The sequence below is a fragment of the Notolepis coatsorum genome (genome assembly GCF_963971535.1).
Source record: "Notolepis coatsorum genome assembly, contig: SCAFFOLD_393, whole genome shotgun sequence".
NCBI lineage: Eukaryota > Metazoa > Chordata > Actinopteri > Aulopiformes > Paralepididae > Notolepis > Notolepis coatsorum.
The window spans coordinates 55001-73383 of NW_028170770.1; the positions used below are offsets into that span (position 1 = coordinate 55001).

General features: G+C 45.1%; 1 protein-coding gene across 2 annotated transcripts in view; it reads right to left on the minus strand.

Annotated features, from left to right (window-relative positions):
* LOC311248431 (uncharacterized protein) overlaps positions 1-16936 on the minus strand; it is a 20964-nt gene extending 4028 nt beyond the window's left edge. For both annotated transcript variants that reach the window (XM_084339310.1, XM_084339309.1), the window contains exons 1-17: positions 16622-16936; positions 13142-14838; positions 12845-12999; positions 11068-11262; positions 10642-10963; positions 9855-9967; positions 9568-9596; positions 9171-9202; positions 8253-8433; positions 7593-7752; positions 5765-5888; positions 5168-5202; positions 4983-5067; positions 4828-4862; positions 1785-1857; positions 1532-1603; positions 1312-1328 (exon numbers count right to left, since the gene is read on the minus strand). In XM_084339310.1, the coding sequence (XP_084195436.1) occupies positions 1312-1328; positions 1532-1603; positions 1785-1857; positions 4828-4862; positions 4983-5067; positions 5168-5202; positions 5765-5888; positions 7593-7752; positions 8253-8433; positions 9171-9202; positions 9568-9596; positions 9855-9967; positions 10642-10963; positions 11068-11262; positions 12845-12999; positions 13142-14838; positions 16622-16630 (3334 nt within the window). In that variant the 5' untranslated portion in view covers positions 16631-16936. The remainder of the gene's footprint in view (positions 1-1311; positions 1329-1531; positions 1604-1784; positions 1858-4827; positions 4863-4982; positions 5068-5167; positions 5203-5764; positions 5889-7592; positions 7753-8252; positions 8434-9170; positions 9203-9567; positions 9597-9854; positions 9968-10641; positions 10964-11067; positions 11263-12844; positions 13000-13141; positions 14839-16621) is intronic.
* Positions 16937-18383: the final 1447 nt, after the last annotated feature.

The window sequence follows — 18383 nt, forward strand, 5'->3', positions numbered from 1 at the left end:
TCCAAATATCGATCACGCTTATTGATTACAGTGTTGGTACTGTAAATACATAATCGTCGCTGTTCTGAGGGCCGGCGATCACTTTGTCTCTTCAGATGCCTTGACGGAAAAATTAAATGAGCAAACTAACCACTCCCCCTGCATCAATCTGAGCTGATGGGGTGCAGTTACTCAAGGAGAGACGATAGGGGGCGGTATCTTCCCAATTGAGCTCAGAGAGACTCTGCAGCACTAACCCGAGGCTCGATTGATGAAATATGAATTCAAATCGCCAATAAAAAAAAATACGGCAAACAAACGAATTTCGCATCGTCGGCACTCAATGGGGGGTCTGATAAGACGATAATTGTCGTGGCTGGCACTCAAAGTGTTAACGGCTTGATGAATGTGGCGGTGGCTTTTTTATTTTTCTCTTAATAGACAGGTAAGAAAGAATATAAGAAACTAGGGCTGTCTTAAATACTTCGAAGATTATGTAAAAAAAAATATATATATATATGAATTTTTCCTTCTTTTCTTTTGTGCAAAATCAACTCTGTCTCTCTTTGTTAATTACAACAAGTAATGCTGTTTGTTATTTAAGATGAGGTCAGACTCGGCACTGACAGCAAAGCAAAGTGTTTAGTTTGTCTAAGATTTAAAAAGGTTTAAACTTTACAGCACTGACAAAGTTGAAAAAAGTGCTGTACAAGTCCCACAACATTAAAAAAAATAGATATACCGGTATATATATATTTGTTATTTTTTTTATTTATTTTTTCATTTCGAAGCTTCGAATTTAAATCGAATCTCGGCCCGAAGCTTCGAATTCCAAAAAAAAATCTAAGGTCAGCCCTATAAGAAACATAATAAGAGGGAAGCTCCAGTAGCTCACCGCGTACCTCGAACGCTATTTCGGCGTCGGGGACAACCGTGCGCGTCACGGATCTGGGGTACACGAGTTCGACTCCCGGACTCGCCGTATTTTCTCAGAGTGTCTTTCCCCGATCTATACCCCATTCAACCTGTCTCTGTCGGTCATACTTGACCAGAAAAAGCGATAAACGCTAAAAGAAACCAGCTGACTGGTCAAAGTTTAAAAAAAAGAAACATAATAAGAGAGTATTGGTGAATGAGGCCCATTGTATCAACTAAGCCCCCAATGTATTCTTCAGGAAGTGTATAAGATTAGTATAAACTATGAATTATGAATAGTATTCTATAGTTAGTATTTACTAATATGGCACCCCTAAATCCATAATGAATACACAGGTGATATATTGTCACAATTCATGTGCAAATGATTCAACTGTAAAAAAGAGTATTTCTTACTTTGCTCCTCTTCTGTGCTGTGATGGGAGAGAATAAAGAAATAATTCAGACAGTGTCATGCTAACAAGAACATATACTAAATAATAGTCTCTCATTATTCTGTTTTATGTGGTGAACCACACCCATCTGATTCTCCAAGTAGGCTAAAACAAATGCTAAGAATCATCTGAATGCTATATTTGACAACAGGCCTGATGTATTATGTACAGTATTTGCATACCTGGGAAGGTGCTCCTCTGCCACAGGTTTGTGGAAGAACGTTGCTAACTTCTGAAGTGCTTCGTGCCTCGCTCTAAAAGACAAACAACACGTATGTCAGCAACATGCACATATTGTTTGTGTCTGTGTGTGTGTGTGTGAGAGAGAGAGAGAGAGAGAGAGAGAGAGAGAGAGAGAGAGAGAGAGAGAGAGAGAGAGAGAGAGAGAGAGAGAGAGAGAGAGAGAGAGAGAGAGAGAGAGAGAGAGAGACTCACTGTGTGAGCTGTGGTGCTTCTGTAATGTTGTCACTGTGACTGTGCTGGTGGTTTACGCTCAGCTCTGCGCTTCCTGAAAATGACACAAACATGTAAACAAGATTAAAATCCACAAATGTACCTTCACAGACGGGCTGATCATCAGATTACCTGAAGAAGTACTATTGCACCTCTTCCCTAAAATCACAGTATTGTGTCTGGCCATCTTACTTTTCTATATTCCTAAACATCAAGATTAAGATTTGCGTGTCTGGTTCATAGCTAATGTTAGCTCCATCAAGATTTCAGGCATAGTAGGAGTAGCATTAGAGCATGATGTAGTTTACTGACACCTCAGCATTGGCATGAGACTGCAGAATGACCTGGTTTTGAATGTTTACATATACATTAATCAGCTAAATTACTTAATGTAAATATATGCAGTGTGTTTACATGTCAGAAAAGACATGCATGCTAGGTACAATACTGCCATTGCCCTGCACTCTTTCTGGCGATGGTCCCTGAGCTCCTGTCTGTGGCTGCCCACTGCCCCAGACCCACTGCTCCAGACCCACTGCTCCAGACCCACTGCTCCTAGCCCACTGCCCCAGACCCACTGCTCCAGACCCACTGCTCCAGACCCACTGCTCCTAGCCCACTGCCCCAGACCCACTGCCCCAGACCCACCGCTCCTAACCCACTGCCCCAGACCCACTGCTCCAGACCCACTGCCCCAGACCCACTGCTCCAGACCCACTGCCCCAGACACACTGCTCCTAGCCCACTGCCCCAGACCCACTACCCCACTGCTCCTAGCCCACTGCCCCAGACCCACTGCTCCAGACCCATTGCTCCTAGCCCACTGCCCCAGACCCACCGCTCCAGACCCACTGCTCCTAGCCCACTGCCCCAGACCCACTGCTCCAGACCCACCGCTCCTAACCCACTGCTCCTAGCCCACTGCCCCAGACCCACCGCTCCTAACCCACTGCCCCAGACCCACTGCTCCAGACCCACTGCCCCAGACCCACTGCTCCAGACCCACTGCCCCAGACCCACTGCTCCAGACCGACTGCCCCAGACCCACTGCTCCTAGCCCACTGCTCCTAGCCCACTGCCCCAGACCCACTGCCCCAGACCCACTGCTCCAGACCCACTGCCCCAGACCCACTGCTCCAGACCCACTGCCCCAGACCCACTGCTCCTAGCCCACTGCCCCAGACCCACTGCCCCTAACCCACTGCTCCTAGCCCACTGCCCCAGACCCACTGCCCCTAACCCACTGCTCCTAGCCCACTGCCCCAGACCCACTGCCCCAGACCCACTGCTCCTAGCCCACTGCCCCAGACCCACTGCCCCAGACCCACTGCTCCTAGCCCACTGCCCCAGACCCACTGCTCCAGACCCACTGCTCCTAGCCCACTGCCCCAGACCCACTGCTCCAGACCCAATGCTCCTAGCCCACTGCCCCAGACCCACTGCTCCAGACCCACTGCTCCTAACCCACTGCCCCTAACCCACTGCTCCTAAGGGGTTACGAATTAAAGGGGAGATATTATGTATATGTTCAACAATATTATACACTTGAAGTAATTTATTTAGCAAATAGACTAGTCTAAATCAAATTAGAATAATAAATTTTCAAGCACCTCTTTGTGTTGAACACAGTGTTTTGGTGGGTATAGCAACTGATGAATTGAAAATGGGGGACCCTGATGTAAACAAGACGAAAGTCTTTCTCTGGTCTGCATCCCCTTAACAATTGTATGTATTGAGCTGTACTGTACTGTACCCATTCTGCAATCTGTTAATAAAGTTTTCATTCATTCATTCATTCATTCAACTGCAACAATAAAGAAGGTTAACCATTTCACTGCCACATGACGGCCGTCTGTAGTGTGGTAGTGAAAGGTCAACCTTCTGTAGTGTGGTAGTGAAAGGGTTAATAATTTCCTTCCCTGCCTGGCAACCCCACAAAAACACTTTTACGGACTGGGTAGTATATTAGGTAAGCAGTGTTCCTGGCTCCAAAAAGCACAGCTTATTGATTAATCAAAGCTAATTCATCCCTCTGTGACATGGAGGGATAATCAGTTCTGAACAGCTTGTTCAGGCTTGTTGATCTGAAGACTTCAAACGCTTCAAACCCTGGCCAAATGGAATACATGTGTCATTTCCCCCCAGTACCTAAATATAATTTCAGACTGCCAAATCCATACAGAATCTAGGAAAAACCCATTTTCACAATATGCTCCCTTTAAGTGGATAAGGTCAAATGCAAAAGAATAACTTCCCCACGGGATTAATAAAATATCATTTAACGTATTAATAGTGTGGATACTAGCCAACATCCCAGTGATGGTCCAAGTAGATGGAATACAGTGTTTATATGCATCTTATCCAGAATATCTACACATAATATTCAATAAACTGAATATTGTGAGCATTACGATGGAAACAGAACAGAACTCGCAACAGACAATGTGCCGCAGCACCCCGGCTAACACAGCATATCCAAGTGATAATATTCCAGTTCCTCAGAGTTGCGATAAGAGCCGACTATTATACAGGGGATATGGCGTTTACATGCGGCGACTCAGACATTATACTTGAGTATCCTAAACAATATTGAAATATGAATGGTGTATGTAAACTCAGCCAATGTTCCAGTTCCGACATTGGTCCGGCGGTGTTATAGAACTGACCAGTACTGTATTTGCAAATCTGGTATGTCATAAATGTATAGATATAGCAGTACTGACTATCTGTATGTCATGTATGTCATATATGTCCTGATGAATTGAAAATGGGGGACCCTGATGTAAACAAGACGAAAGTCTTTCTCTGGTCTGCATCCCCTTAACAATTGTGTGTATTGAGCTGTACTGTATTGTACCCATTCTGCAATCTGTTAATAAAGTTTTCAATCAATCAATCAAACCTATCTGAAGCCCTGCCCTATTTTCTTAATCCTCCAATCACAACACAAACCTCCCTTCGTTTTGTCCCAGGTTGTGATTGGAGGATCAATAAAAGAGGGTGGGGTTTGAGGTCAATGACTCACCCGTCTCTGGCATGGAGAGTGTTCTGGTGTGGCCCCTGCGAGGGAAAAGACAAAAGGAGATTCCATATTTGTACAAAATGCAATACACTGAATTCTCTGAATCAGGAACAGGTTTGACTTATATGCATCCCTCTGTGCTGAGCATCGGAACGTACTGTGGAGTGTCTAGGTCTGTGGTTTCTGTGGGAGAGGTGAGAGGATCGTCTTCATCACACGTCCACTCCTCGCTGTCGTCTGTAACTGAACACACACACACACATACACACACACATCCATGTTAAAATAACTTTGAATAGGACAAATCTATAATAACTGACTGATGAGAAGGGGAAACACTTACAACTGCCTGTTGATATTGGGTAGTGATTTGAAGATCTGCAGAAAAGAAGAAAAAACTGTAAATAATAAATCCTTAAACAACTACTGAGAAAGCAGCCGCACTCCTTGACATTTGTGTATAATGTGTGTGTGTGTGTGCGTGCGTGTGCATGTACATGTGCAGAATGTGTGTGTGTGTGTGTGTTTGTGAGTGTGAGTGTGTGTGTGTGTGTCTGTGTGTGTGTATGTGTGTGTGTGTGTGTGTGTGTGTGTGTGTGTGTGTGTGTGTGTGTGTGTGTGTGTGTGTGTGTGTGTGTGTGTGTGTGTGTGTGTGTGTGTGTGTGTGTGTGTGTGTGTGTGTGTGTGTGTGTGTGTGTGTGTGTGTGTGTGTGTGTGTGTGTGTGTGTGTGTGTGTGTGTGTGTGTGTGTGTGTGTGTGTGTGTGTGTGTGTGTGTGTGTGTGTGTGTGTGTGTGTGTGTGTGTGTGTGTGTGTGTGTGTGTGTGTGTGTGTGTGTGTGTGTGTGTGTGTGTGTGTGTGTGTGTGTGTGTGTGTGTGTGTGTGTGTGTGTGTGTGTGTGTGTGTGTGTGTGTGTGTGTGTGTGTGTGTGTGTGTGTGTACCTGCTCCCCAGGCTGGATGCCTCTGCATCTACAGCTTTATTGGTCTTGCTGCTGCCGGCATTCTTTCCGATCCCTAACATCTCTGTGATGTCCAGCTCTACATGGTTCACTGCAATGTACCCATCTGGAAAACAAAGTATTTGTTTTGGATCTACAATAAATCTACAATAAAGAAGGATATCATTCTTCCAATAAGTTGCAATAAGTGGCTTTTGTTCTGGGGTTCCAAGAGTGATTATCACATTACATATAGTAGCAAGTGTGACAGGGGCATAAATATAGCGGCTTCCGGGTTTCATGCTAGGAAGCTATAAAAGAAGGACCTGCCATCATTACGTCACTGTGTAGCGCCTGAACGCACATTGATTAAAGGGTATCGCCATCTCCTCGTTTATGATATGTAAACAGGTTATTACCTCGGATGTCAGAATCATCAGCAATTTGTTGCATTGTTAAGTAGCTAACGTTTGATATATTGGTTGATATATATTTCCTCAGATCCTTGTATATTTAAAATTTGAATACAGGCTTCATTAGAACTGGCAACAAAGTCTGACACCAAGCAGAGCATAGAACGCTGGTATTCTGACGTGATGACCCTTCCTTCTTTTATAGTTTCCTTGGTTTCATGTCACTACTTTTCGCTTTCTATTTCCCATCCCAACATTAACACCCATTATTACATGGCGTTTTCACATTCGCCGAAATGCTTGCTTGTGATTGGTCAATAGCGCGCGTCAGAGGTCAGTTATCAGACAATAATGACCGCTGTGGGACAATAATGACCGCTGTGCGCAGCTGTTCGCAATCAAGCCCACAATAATGACCGCTGTGCGCAGCTGTTCGCAATCAAGCCCACTGACATCAGTGCAAACTGCCGGCTGCCGGGGAAGCTGCTGGGGGGCGGAGCGACGAGCACTTAGCGGAGCCAGAACCAGTGTTACTGTTGCGAGTCGATGTAAAATGAATTAGGTATATTGTTAGTAAGTTAGCCATGTAATAAGCGGGATAATGTATAGCTATACTCGATCATTGTCGCAAAATAATTTACCTTCACTGACGTTTAAAACACCTCGCCGAGGCGGCTCGGTATTTTAAACCGTGTCGGTCAATTATTTTGCGACAATGACCTCGTAGCTATACATTATCCCTTACATATTGCTAGATCAGAAAAGCTGTGGGGGGGGGGGGGCATTACACTGAGGTATTGCTGGGTGGATCCAAGTGATGACAATCTAGGAGACCAAGTGCGATAGTAGAATAACCTCATATTCTAGTTATCACCAACATGGCACATAGCCAATATATATTCACATCATCATCCCCAGAATAGGACAGTCAAAAATAAAAGCGCCCTACAATGATTAAGTGCAAGGAGGAGGAGGCAAGGAGGAGGACGCAAGCAAAGGTTTCTTCTTGTTTTTTTCTTTTTGAATTCAACATGATCAGGAACAAGTAGAGGAGGGAGGGAGGGAGGGAGGGAGGGAGGGAGGGAGGGAGGGAGGGAGGGAGGGAGAGAGGGAGGGAGAGAGGGAGGGATGGAGAGAGGGAGGGGGGAGGGATGGAGAGGGAGGGGGGAGGGATGGATGGAGAGAGGGAGGGAGGGATGGAGAGGGAGGGGGGAGGGATTGAGAAAGGGAGGCAGGGAGGGAGGGATGGAGAGGGATAGGGAGGGATGGAGAGAGGGAGGGGGAGGGATGGAGAGAGGGAGGGAGGTGAAGTGGTTTTTGAAGAAGCAGGGTTTTGGAACATGGAGTAACAACCACAGAGTAAGTAAACCTCCATCTTAAGCCACTGAGCAATTTTCTGTTGTCGTCTCGTAACTCACAGTTGCTCGTGCCGTCCCTGGCCAGCCATTTTCCCTTGGGGCAATTGGTGGTTCTGATGATGGTGACGATGTCACCACTCTTGAGTGGCAGGTCGTTCCTACGGGCCTTCGTCGTCACGGTTACCTTCGCCTGGTACATGGCCTCCTCCTGGCCTGTCATCTGACAGAGGAGATCAGGTATTAAAACCACACACACACACACACATATGCACGCATGCACAATACCAGCACACACCGTATTTGCTGTGTACCGTGTGTGATTAATGTGATATAAACCTTTTAATCCTTGGGGGGAGGGGTTTACATTGAATGATTTAAGAGGCTTCACTTGGTGTGAGCATTACAGTGGATATGAATGTGTATTGGTGTGTGTTTTAATCTGTGTTTTACTGGAGTGGCATGTTTGCATGTGGCTGCACTCGTATGTTCACCATGGTAGGGTGGAAGTGGAACTGTTCATAATAATGGCCCTGTCCCATTCTGTGCATGATCAGTTGCATGCTAGATGAAGGCACTTAGACATAGGGAGCATGTTGTGACTGGAGGATGGAGAAAAGAGGGCGGGGTTTGAGATAGGTCCATTCAGACAGGTTTCTATGCCAAGACACATCGCCCTCCTCTCCTCCAACACCCTCCCTGCATGTGCAAAAAACAACTCACTTTAAACTTCCTCTTCAGCTCATTCTCCTTCTTTTCTTTCTCTCTCTGCTCTCTCTTTTCCCGTTCTTTCTGTTCCTTCAGCTCCCTCTTCTCCTTCTCCAGACCCTGCTTCTCTTTCTTTTTTAGTTCTTTCTCGTCTGGCCCCTCGGTGACGCTCTTCTTATTGATCCTGAGATCGATCCTGAGGAAAGAAAGAAAGAAAGAAAGAAAGAAAGAAAGAAAGAAAGAAAGAAAGAAAGAAAGAAAGAAAGAAAGAAAGAAAGAAAGAAAGAAAGAAAGAAAGAAAGAAAGAAAGAAAGAAATAATGAGGGAATGAGGGAGATGGCCCTGCTGTTAGTCTGATGGTGACCACACACGCACACACCCACACATCCACACACCCACACACACCCACACACACAACCACACACACAGCCACACACACACACACACAGCCGCACACACACACACACACACACACAACCACACACACAGCCACACACACACACAGCCGCACACACCCACACACACACACACACACAACCACACACACAGCCACACACACACACACACACAGCCGCACACACACACCCACACACGCACGCACACACCCACACACACAACCACACACACAGCCACACACACACACACACACACACACACACACACACACACACACCCACACACCCACACACCCACACACCCACAGCCACACACACACACACACAGCCGCACACACACACACACACACACACACACACACACACACACACACACACACACACACACACACACACGCACACATGCACACATGCACACAAAGGCATAGAAAAACAAGGCTAACCCTCAGAGGAGACCCTATCATCACTGGATCAGTAGATCAATGAAAGAATACTGACTGAAGTCAGAGCAGAGTTGGGTCAGAAATGTGGGACTTACCTGCCAAACCTGCTCTTGCTTTTCTCTTCATTCTGTAAGACAAAGAAAGGGGACAAGCGCTTGATAAGTCCTGCATTAATGATGACCTATTAGAGACCGCAACCGCAACAGCCCATCCTCTGTCGATGATTAGGGGGACATCCAGGCTCACATTCACACACTAACACAGCCCTCCCATCATACACATATCGATACCATGCATGCACAGACAAGAGATTAGATAGAGACGGTGAGCTTTGCAAGGAACATAATGGCAAATGTGCAATTGAATGGAAACGGATAGGGATCCTAAGCTAAACCAGGCTAGCTTTGGTATCTTTTTCTCGTATTCTCGTAATGCTGGCGCGTTCCTTTACAGCAAAACTAAATACTCAGAATTGTCCTGAATTGTCCTTACCGGTGGCTGTTGAGCTTCTGCATAGGGGTCTGTGGGAAACAAAGAGGACGAAGAGTTGTGTAAACAAGCTGAAATCATTTAATCATATTTCAACACAAGAGATAACAGAGTCATACATAGTTTAGACTCCTTTATCTTACTGAGCGTAAATGTGAATAAGATATAATCACATAAAACGTATGTGAATTATTTTTTTGTCTTTGGACCTGAATGAGCTACTCTGTTTGGGACAATACTCCTGGGGCTAGCAGTTAGCCTATAGAGTATTTACTGTAGACAATCCTTACTCTTTGGTGGTCCTTTGCGCTTCTTGCCTTCTCCCTTTCCTTTCTTCTTTGTGGCGGACTCAACGACGTCTTCAAAAACATTCTCTCCACTCTCCAGGTCCTCTGTTTGGGGCCTGGGTGGGATGGAGGAGTGGGACAGTATGCAAAGCAATGTCAAGGAAATGAAAGTCACATTCTCAAATAAAAACTGAGATTATACATCAGCAAAACTAACAATACAGGCATTTATTACATGGTAAATGGGGCATTTATATAGCGCTTATTTTTCAAAAGCGCTTTACAATTCTTTCCTCACATTTTTACCCATTCACTCACACATTCACACACCGACAGCGAAGGCAACCGTGCAAGGTGCCATCCTGCTCATTGGGAGCAGTTAGGGATTAAGTGTCTTGCTCAAGGAGCCCGGGAGGAGGGGGAATCAATCCGGGAACCTCCGGATTACCAGATGACTGCTCTACCGCCTGAGCCACTGTCGTTATTACACGGTTACGGCATGAGGGGTGCACATCTCTATCATCAAGAAGAATCAAGAGGTTTATTTGTCACATACATACCAGGGCATACAGTGAAATGTGGGTGGTCATATAATTGTATAATTATGTATACGTGTGTATGTGTATATGTACATGTATGTGTATATATATATATATATATATATACACATATACATTTTATGTATGCATTACTGTACTGTATTGTATTTCCATGTTCAGGACCCCAGGAAGACTAGAGGAACACCTAGGTGCTTCTAATGGGGATCCTTAAATAAACATATTTGCCTCACCTTGCAATGTCCTGACTGACAGGGGAGGAGGAGGAGCCATGCACATCTGTTGCTGGATCTAGTTCCGGAATCTCTTGGAATTCCACTCCATAATCAGGATCTCCATTGACCTCTGGAGCAGTTATCCCATTCAGGTCTTCTGCAGGGATCTCTCCATCCGGAGGATGCGTCTCTGTGCCGTCGTACTCTCCGTTCTCCCACTCGGACGCCGGTGTCTCTGGAGCCTGGAGCTCCAGGACGTCTGCTCCCACGTCTTCAGACACAGGGACCTCCACACTGACGTCTGCTTCAGAGACTTCCGGAGGAGTGTGGATCTCCACGGCTGGAGGACAACAATATGAACACATTTAGAAACCACATCAGTGAGTGTCGTTGGTTTTAGATAGTGAATGGCATTGTTTCTTGGTTATGCAGAGATGACCACACCATTCTGTTCCAGAGGGGGCGGCAGGTATGGAGTCAGGTCCACAGTGGGCGGTCTGGCAGGCTTCGCTGGAGCTGGACCCAGGGACGCAGGTTCTCGGAGGGGCTTCCTGGGTGGAGGGGGCGGGACTCGCAACAGCTCTGGGGTAGAGTCGCCTCCCTCCTCTGCAATGCCCTCCAACACTGGTGAGGCTTGCCCTGCAAACAATCATAAATCATGTAAATCACAATATATCATAATGTATCAAATGTCTTAATGTATATCATAATGTATCATTTTTTTTTAATGTATATCATAATGTATCAAATGTCTTAATGTATATCATAATGTATCAAATGTCTTAATGTATATCATAATGTATCAAACGTGTCTCGTTTGCCACCAGCTGCTGTGGTGTAATGCAGTAGACCCCAATCTCATTTTAGCAGCAAGGACTACATGATGGAAATAAGCTTTTAGCACAAATACGCGTTTAGTACATCCGTGTTAACCTTTTAATAATGTGTATGAGAAGCTTTCTTTAGATGCATGTTTTTCTTTTCTTCAAAATGGTCAAACATTTTTCAAACTATTATGTGTAGAACAGTTGATACAAAAGGAAGTTTCCAAAGATGGAGGAGAGAAGGGAGGAATCTGGGTGGAATGAATTGTGAGTAAGCTAAACCAGTGCAACACCACTGTGTATGTTATGTAAAAGTAAAGTAAAGTTTAGGTTGTTGTGGTGCAAGTCTGTGAAGCTGACAGAAGACAGAGGAACGAAAGTGACTTACAAGTTATGTACAACAAGTCTGCAGGAAGGGTACAACTCTGGAAGCTAAGTAAGATTGTTCGTCAAACCGTGTTGAACTTGAGTGCATAGTAGACATATTATATTATTATAACAGCTCACAGTGCATCAAACAATCCAAAGAGGGTTGAATGGGATTTATATCTAAATTGCAATGATCTGCTAGGTCCTGATTGGACGGAATGTCCAATAAGTCTAACAATCCTGTTGACCTAATACTGTTCAATGGGAATCTTAAAACCGTTCAGTATTTGGCTCCAAAATGGATGAATGTTTGAATATTTTTCCAAATGGACTATCTGGTAAGGGAATAGTTTTGGGAGGAATAAAATACATTTGACATACATTTCACATTAGTTTTAATATATTTGCAAGGTACAACTTTTATCAACTTCCTCAACGTGTATGGGTATGCCTGCAAACAAACCTCTACATTTCCAACGGGTGACAATAATACAATTATACATTGCATCAATCTGTCTGAATTCACACAGATAAAGACAGGCTTTCACTTAAGTAACATCTTCAGTCAACAGCCAGCTAGCTTGCCATTGACCCACTGAGTTCACTGTGCGATTCGCTGCAGCTCCCTGCCATGTTGACAATGACAGACATGCTTGTCTTGCTCTGCCATAGCTGACATACCTCTCCCACCTACGCCCTACCTGGTGTGGAGTGGTTTCTGGCACAGGAGAGGTATTCCAGCACTGCTGTTGTTGTGCCTCTGCGGCTTTAAACTACTCCTACTCTTCATTAACACCCGAGGGGACCCTCTGGCATCGGCTACAATACACATACAAGATCTCCTGCATACCTAGAAGCCATGTTCTTTCAAATGAGCCTCTGCGGCTGTCTAGTATGTTACCTGTTGTGCAAAGGATGACACTTGCTCAGGGTAAAGTAGAAATGAAAACAAAGACAAAGCAACACCAAATACAGAAGCAAAAGGGGGAAGAGCAGAGAGAAAAGGGGAGAGGGGTGGAGAGACTCACTGTGGTCAAGGCCGTTGACCTGTGCTGGTTTCAACGCGGGTGCGTTCGCGTCGTAGTCGATTGGCGGGAGATCTGGGAAAGACTGGGAGGGGCTGGGCGAAGGAAGAGCGGGAGGCTCTTCAGCAGTCGGGGTGACCGGGGAAGATGTGCTGGGACTGAGGAAAGACAAGATATAATCAGTGTGAGCCAGTGGTTTATGTTATGAATATATGAAACAATTTAGCCTACTTTTCTAACTCTTCAACCATATTTCACAACTTTTTACTGTCTTGGGGTATTATGGGTTTTGTTGTTTACCTGGTGAACTTCCTGCGTGCCTTCTCCAAAGCGTTGACGATCCTCTGGTCATAGGGAGGTGTTTTCTTCCCAGGAGAAATCATCTCATCCGCTCTCTCCAGGGCTGACAGTGCTGAGATGAGCCTCTCAGCTTTGGGAGATGAAGGAATGGATGGATGGTCAAGGAGTGGGGGTGCGGGTGATGCTTCATCTGGGGATGGTGGAGAGGGGCTGGGGGAAGCAGGTGGAGGAGGGGTGGGGATGGCTTGCTGCGTGGGACTGGGTGCTGGGCTTGGTATTGGGCTAGGTGGGGTGGGAGTGGCGGGGCTGGGTGAAACTGAAACAGGCGGGGCAGCGGTTTTGATCTCAACTGGGGTTTCTATCTCTACAGAGGGGACCTCTGGAGCAGGGATATCAGGAATATATGGAGCAGGAATATCAGGAATCTCTGGAGCAGGGATATCAGGAATATATGGAGCAGGAATATCAGCAATCTCTGGAGCAGGGATATCAGGAATATATGGAGCAGGAATATCAGGAATCTCTGGAGCAGGGATGTCAGGAATCTCTGGAGCAGGGATGTCAGGAATCTCTGGAGCAGGGATGTCAGGAATCTCTGGAGCAGGGATATCAGGAATCTCTGGAGCAGGGATGTCAGGAATCTCTGGAGCAGGGATGTCAGGAATCTCTGGAGCAGGGATGTCAGGAATCTCTGGAGCAGGGATGTCAGGAATCTCTGGAGCAGGGATGTCAGGAATCTCTGGTGCAGGGATGTCAGGAATCTCTGGTGCAGGGATGTCAGGAATCTCTGGTGCAGGGATGTCAGGAATCTCTGGTGCAGGGATATCAGGAATCTCTGGTGCAGGGATATCAGGAATATCTGGTGCAGGGATATCAGGAATCTCTGGAGCTGGGATATTGGGAATCTCTGGAGCTGGGATATTGGGAATCTCTGGAGCAGGGATATCAGGAATCTTTGGAATCCTCTTAATGGAAGGAGAGGGTATTTTTGGAGGGGGAATGAGAGGCCTAAGGATGGGTGGCATAAGGGCTCTTTGTATCTTGGTTTCAGTTGGGCGAGCTGGGGGTGCTATGGTTGTTTTCTCCAGGACAGGGAGTGTTGGGGGAATGACAGGGATGAATGGGATGAGTGGGACTGGCCCAGATATAACTGGGCTTGGAGCATCTAGGATGGAATCAGATGGGACCTCAGCAACCTCTTTCACTTTCCCTGACCTCTTGAAGCCCCGGAAGCCCTTCTTCTTTGGCGCTGAGGCTGTAGGTGGAGGCACACCAGGCACGAGTTCAGCCGGTTTCTCCTTAAGTGTCTTAGATAATGGCTTCTTGTCTTTACTGCTCTCTTTCTTTGGCTTCTGTTCCACCAAATCTACATCAAGCTTCTCTTTACTTCCCTTTGCCTTCGCCTTGATCTTAGGGCTAGGCAAGATAAGGGGCTTCTTGCTCTCCTTCTTGTCATCTTTGAAGACCACATTGGGCGCCAGAGTGGTCTTTTTGTCGACTGCCTGATTGATGGAGGTGAGGAGGGAGGGGCGCGCCCCAGCAGGCAGGTAACTAGTGGGGTTGTATTGAGTGGGGCTCTGGGGAGGAGGGAGGACCTTGGGTTTCTCTGGGACGGCAGGTTTCATCTTGGGTTGCTTCCGTAGGATCTCCTCCTCCTGGAACTTTGCCATCAGGGCCTGGAAGTTCATCGCTTCCTCCTGGAGAAAGAAGCACACAAGAGTGTTGGTAAAGTTCACTTTCTACATGAACTAGTTCAGTTCAGTTAACACATTTTTAAATGAACTAGTTCAGTTCATAGTTCATAATTCAAAATGTGTAACTAAAGTTCATGGTTTCAAAAATGAACTAGTTTATAGTTTATAGTTCTTTTTTCAATACGTTGCTGCAAGCTATTATTTGTAAAAATGATTGCCACAACCCATATAGAACCAGAGAAAGCAATCAGAATACTGGTATTTCCATCACACTGTGATTATTTATCAGTGTTTCCCCTACCATTGCCTTGAAGGGGCGGCCCGCGCCGCGCGTCTCTCTCCAACACGCACCTTTCGGTGTGTGTGTGTGTGTGTCTGTGTGTGTGTGTGCCCGTCCCAAATCTGGCACACTTTTAAACGAAGTTATACTGTGATATACTGCGCCGAGAAACGTGTTCACAATTACGTTCATCTAGCGGAAATACAGTATACGCTCAGTTCACGTTCGCCCAAAATATGAACACGTTCAGGTACATCACATCACTGAGTATAATGTGGTGGCCCTCTATGCTCAACGGATGACGGATAGAGGATAATTAACACTAGCAGATTCAAGGGTTGGGTTCCCAACGGGGCCACTCATAATATAAGTATACACTCAACAATGGCAATGCAAGGTGTTTTAGATAAACATCCAAAAGGCATATGTTTTGTTGCAGTATCATCTGAATTCATCCCATCTTGTTTAACCTTCTGTAGTGTGGTAGTGAAAGGGTTAAGCCAGCATTATGTTGTTTCAGTCAAATATGGCACAATTCAGGGATCCTGTGTAGCTCGGTTGACACACAACCACTGGCAACAGGCAACCCATAGTAAAAATGTATGCACTATTAAGGTGTTTTGGATAACCACTGCAGGTATGTTTGTTACTTTATGTATGTTTGTCTTATTGTATATTACTACCAGTCCAGCATCAAGAATAGGGTGTAGGTAATTATTTTCATTAGGTAATAGTCATCAAGTCTGACCAATAGTGGTATTGTTATTTGTTATGTTTATTGGCCTACATATCAGTCTTTCTGTTTGGAGTGGAGAAAGTGGAAGGACCTGCTTTGGAATCCTGCTGTCACTGATCAACCTAAATCATTCTTAACAATGACCTGAATGGCGGAAACATACCCTCACACACACACACACACACACACACACACACACACACACACACACACACACACACACATCACTCTCTCTCACACACGCACAGCCTCCAGAGCTATCAAAACATTAAATACAGTTTCTTCTACCCATTAGAACACACACTAACACACACACGCACGCACACACGCACACACACACACTCCTCTCTCTCACACACACTACAGTTTGTTCTACTCATTAGTAGCCCAGATGATACGAAATCATAAAAAAGTTTGAGCAAAAAAAGTCAGACAAATCTTTATTTATCCACTCCAAAGTCAGGAACGCATTATTCAGAAGATAAAGTCATATGAATCTATATTTAATGACACGTTTGATTGATTGATTGGATTGATTGAAAACATTTATTAAGATTGCAGAATGGGTACAATACAGTACGGCTCAATAGTACAATACACACAATTGTTAAGGGGATGCAGACCAGAGAAAGACTTTCGTCTTGTTTACATCAGGATCCCTCATTTTCAATTCATCTTAAAACGTACAGACCAAGACTATAGCTACCTACATAAATCCATGTCAATCATCATAAATTATTGTCTGGAGAAAGATGAGAATCATGACATACCTGATCCATGTTGTGTGTTTAGGTCCGCTGGAACGTCAACAGGTTGTTTCAAAATATCAAGTCCGCTGGTGTCCTTCAATATCTCATTCTGGTTTGACCTATTTCCCCGTCACTGCATTTACAGTCTATATTAACGTCTCGTTAAATCCACTTTCCCTGGCTTCTGCTCCCTCGACGGTGTTTGATCATCTACTCCCACGTCTCCCAACAAGATTAGAAAACGACACCTGCGTTGTGTGCGTGCGTCCCATGCACACTTGGATGGTTTCGATGCAAGAATTAAGTTGGCATATTCTATCACGCGCACCTACCTTACAAAAACAGTCGGTCTCGTCAAACGGGTCTCGCCCCGGACCGGTTCAGCGCCAGGATTTAAGGCCACATGGAGACGATCACCAGCTATAGTTTCATCCCCCAGGAATGCGGCTCGGCTGGCACAGCGTGTACGCGCGCACATGAATGTGAGTCAGTGTCATGGAGTATATACAAAGGTGTGTGCAGGGCAGGCCTTGAGTTGGAAGAACAATTGTTTTCCCAAAAAAACTATTATGTGTTCAGTGTGCCGCCTAATTACCTCACCCCTATGTGCTATTTAATAGGCCTAATAAATCATTGACAAGCAAAGTTGTAGCATAAAAAAGCCACTTTGAAACTCAATGATTCAAATCTAAAAACGACAGGAATTGATTGATTGAAAAATTTATTAACAGATTGCAGAATGGGTACAATACAGTACAGCTCAATACACACAATTGTTAAGGGGATGCAGACCAGAGAAATACTTTCGTCTTGTTTACATCAGGGTCCCCCATTTTCAATTCATCAGGACATATATGACATACATGACATACAGATAGTCAGTACTGCTACATCTATACATTTATGACATACCAGATTTGCAAATACAGTACTGTTTGTGATACAGAAGGAGTCAAGAAAAGGGAGTATATACATTTGACGTAGAAACTGTACATTGCAGGAGGTTGGGTGGGGTTGTGTGGGGGGGGGTTGGGTACAATTGGGATATTGACAACCATACTGGGTAATTTACATTGGAGGTGGTTGGGGGGGGGGGGGGGGGGGGGAGAAACACTGTATAAACAAGCAAAACTGTACATTGAGGGGGGGGGGGGGGGGGAGACACTGTACAAACAAGCAAAATTGTACATTGGAACATCTGTCATCTTCAAGTAAATACTTATGCAAATACAGGAAATATGTAAAAGACTGCAACGGAAATGAATAGGTGTATGCTGTCATCAGTGAGTGATATACAGGTAGGCCTGCTAGACAAAGTCCTTATTTAGGATCCAGTCAGGGAGTATTGCAGTGGCTTCGTGTCAGTAAAAGGCAAGGTATGGCGAGGAGGGAGGAGGGAGGAGGGAGGGGGGGTGGGTGAAGGGGGGGTATCCCCCCTTGGTTGATTTTATTTGTCAAATCAGTTGTGCAATAGTCACTTTTGGTGAGTTGTTTCTATACAATTCAGTTATATGACATTTAGGTATGACACAGGACTACACAAGCATTTTTTGTATAGAAATGTGTCAACAGACTAAAGCAGGGAACCACAATATTTTGCATACGAATTATGCAGAATGTAATATCACAACTGTCTATTACTTTTCTTGCAATTGAGCCAATTTTCCTTAGGCACGGTTTTGAGGTGTGTATTCAACAGAATGTTCTGAATGTAGTATCAAAAACACATTCACAAAAAGTATGGGTTACTGTATGCTGAACTGCACTGTTATAATCACTAAGC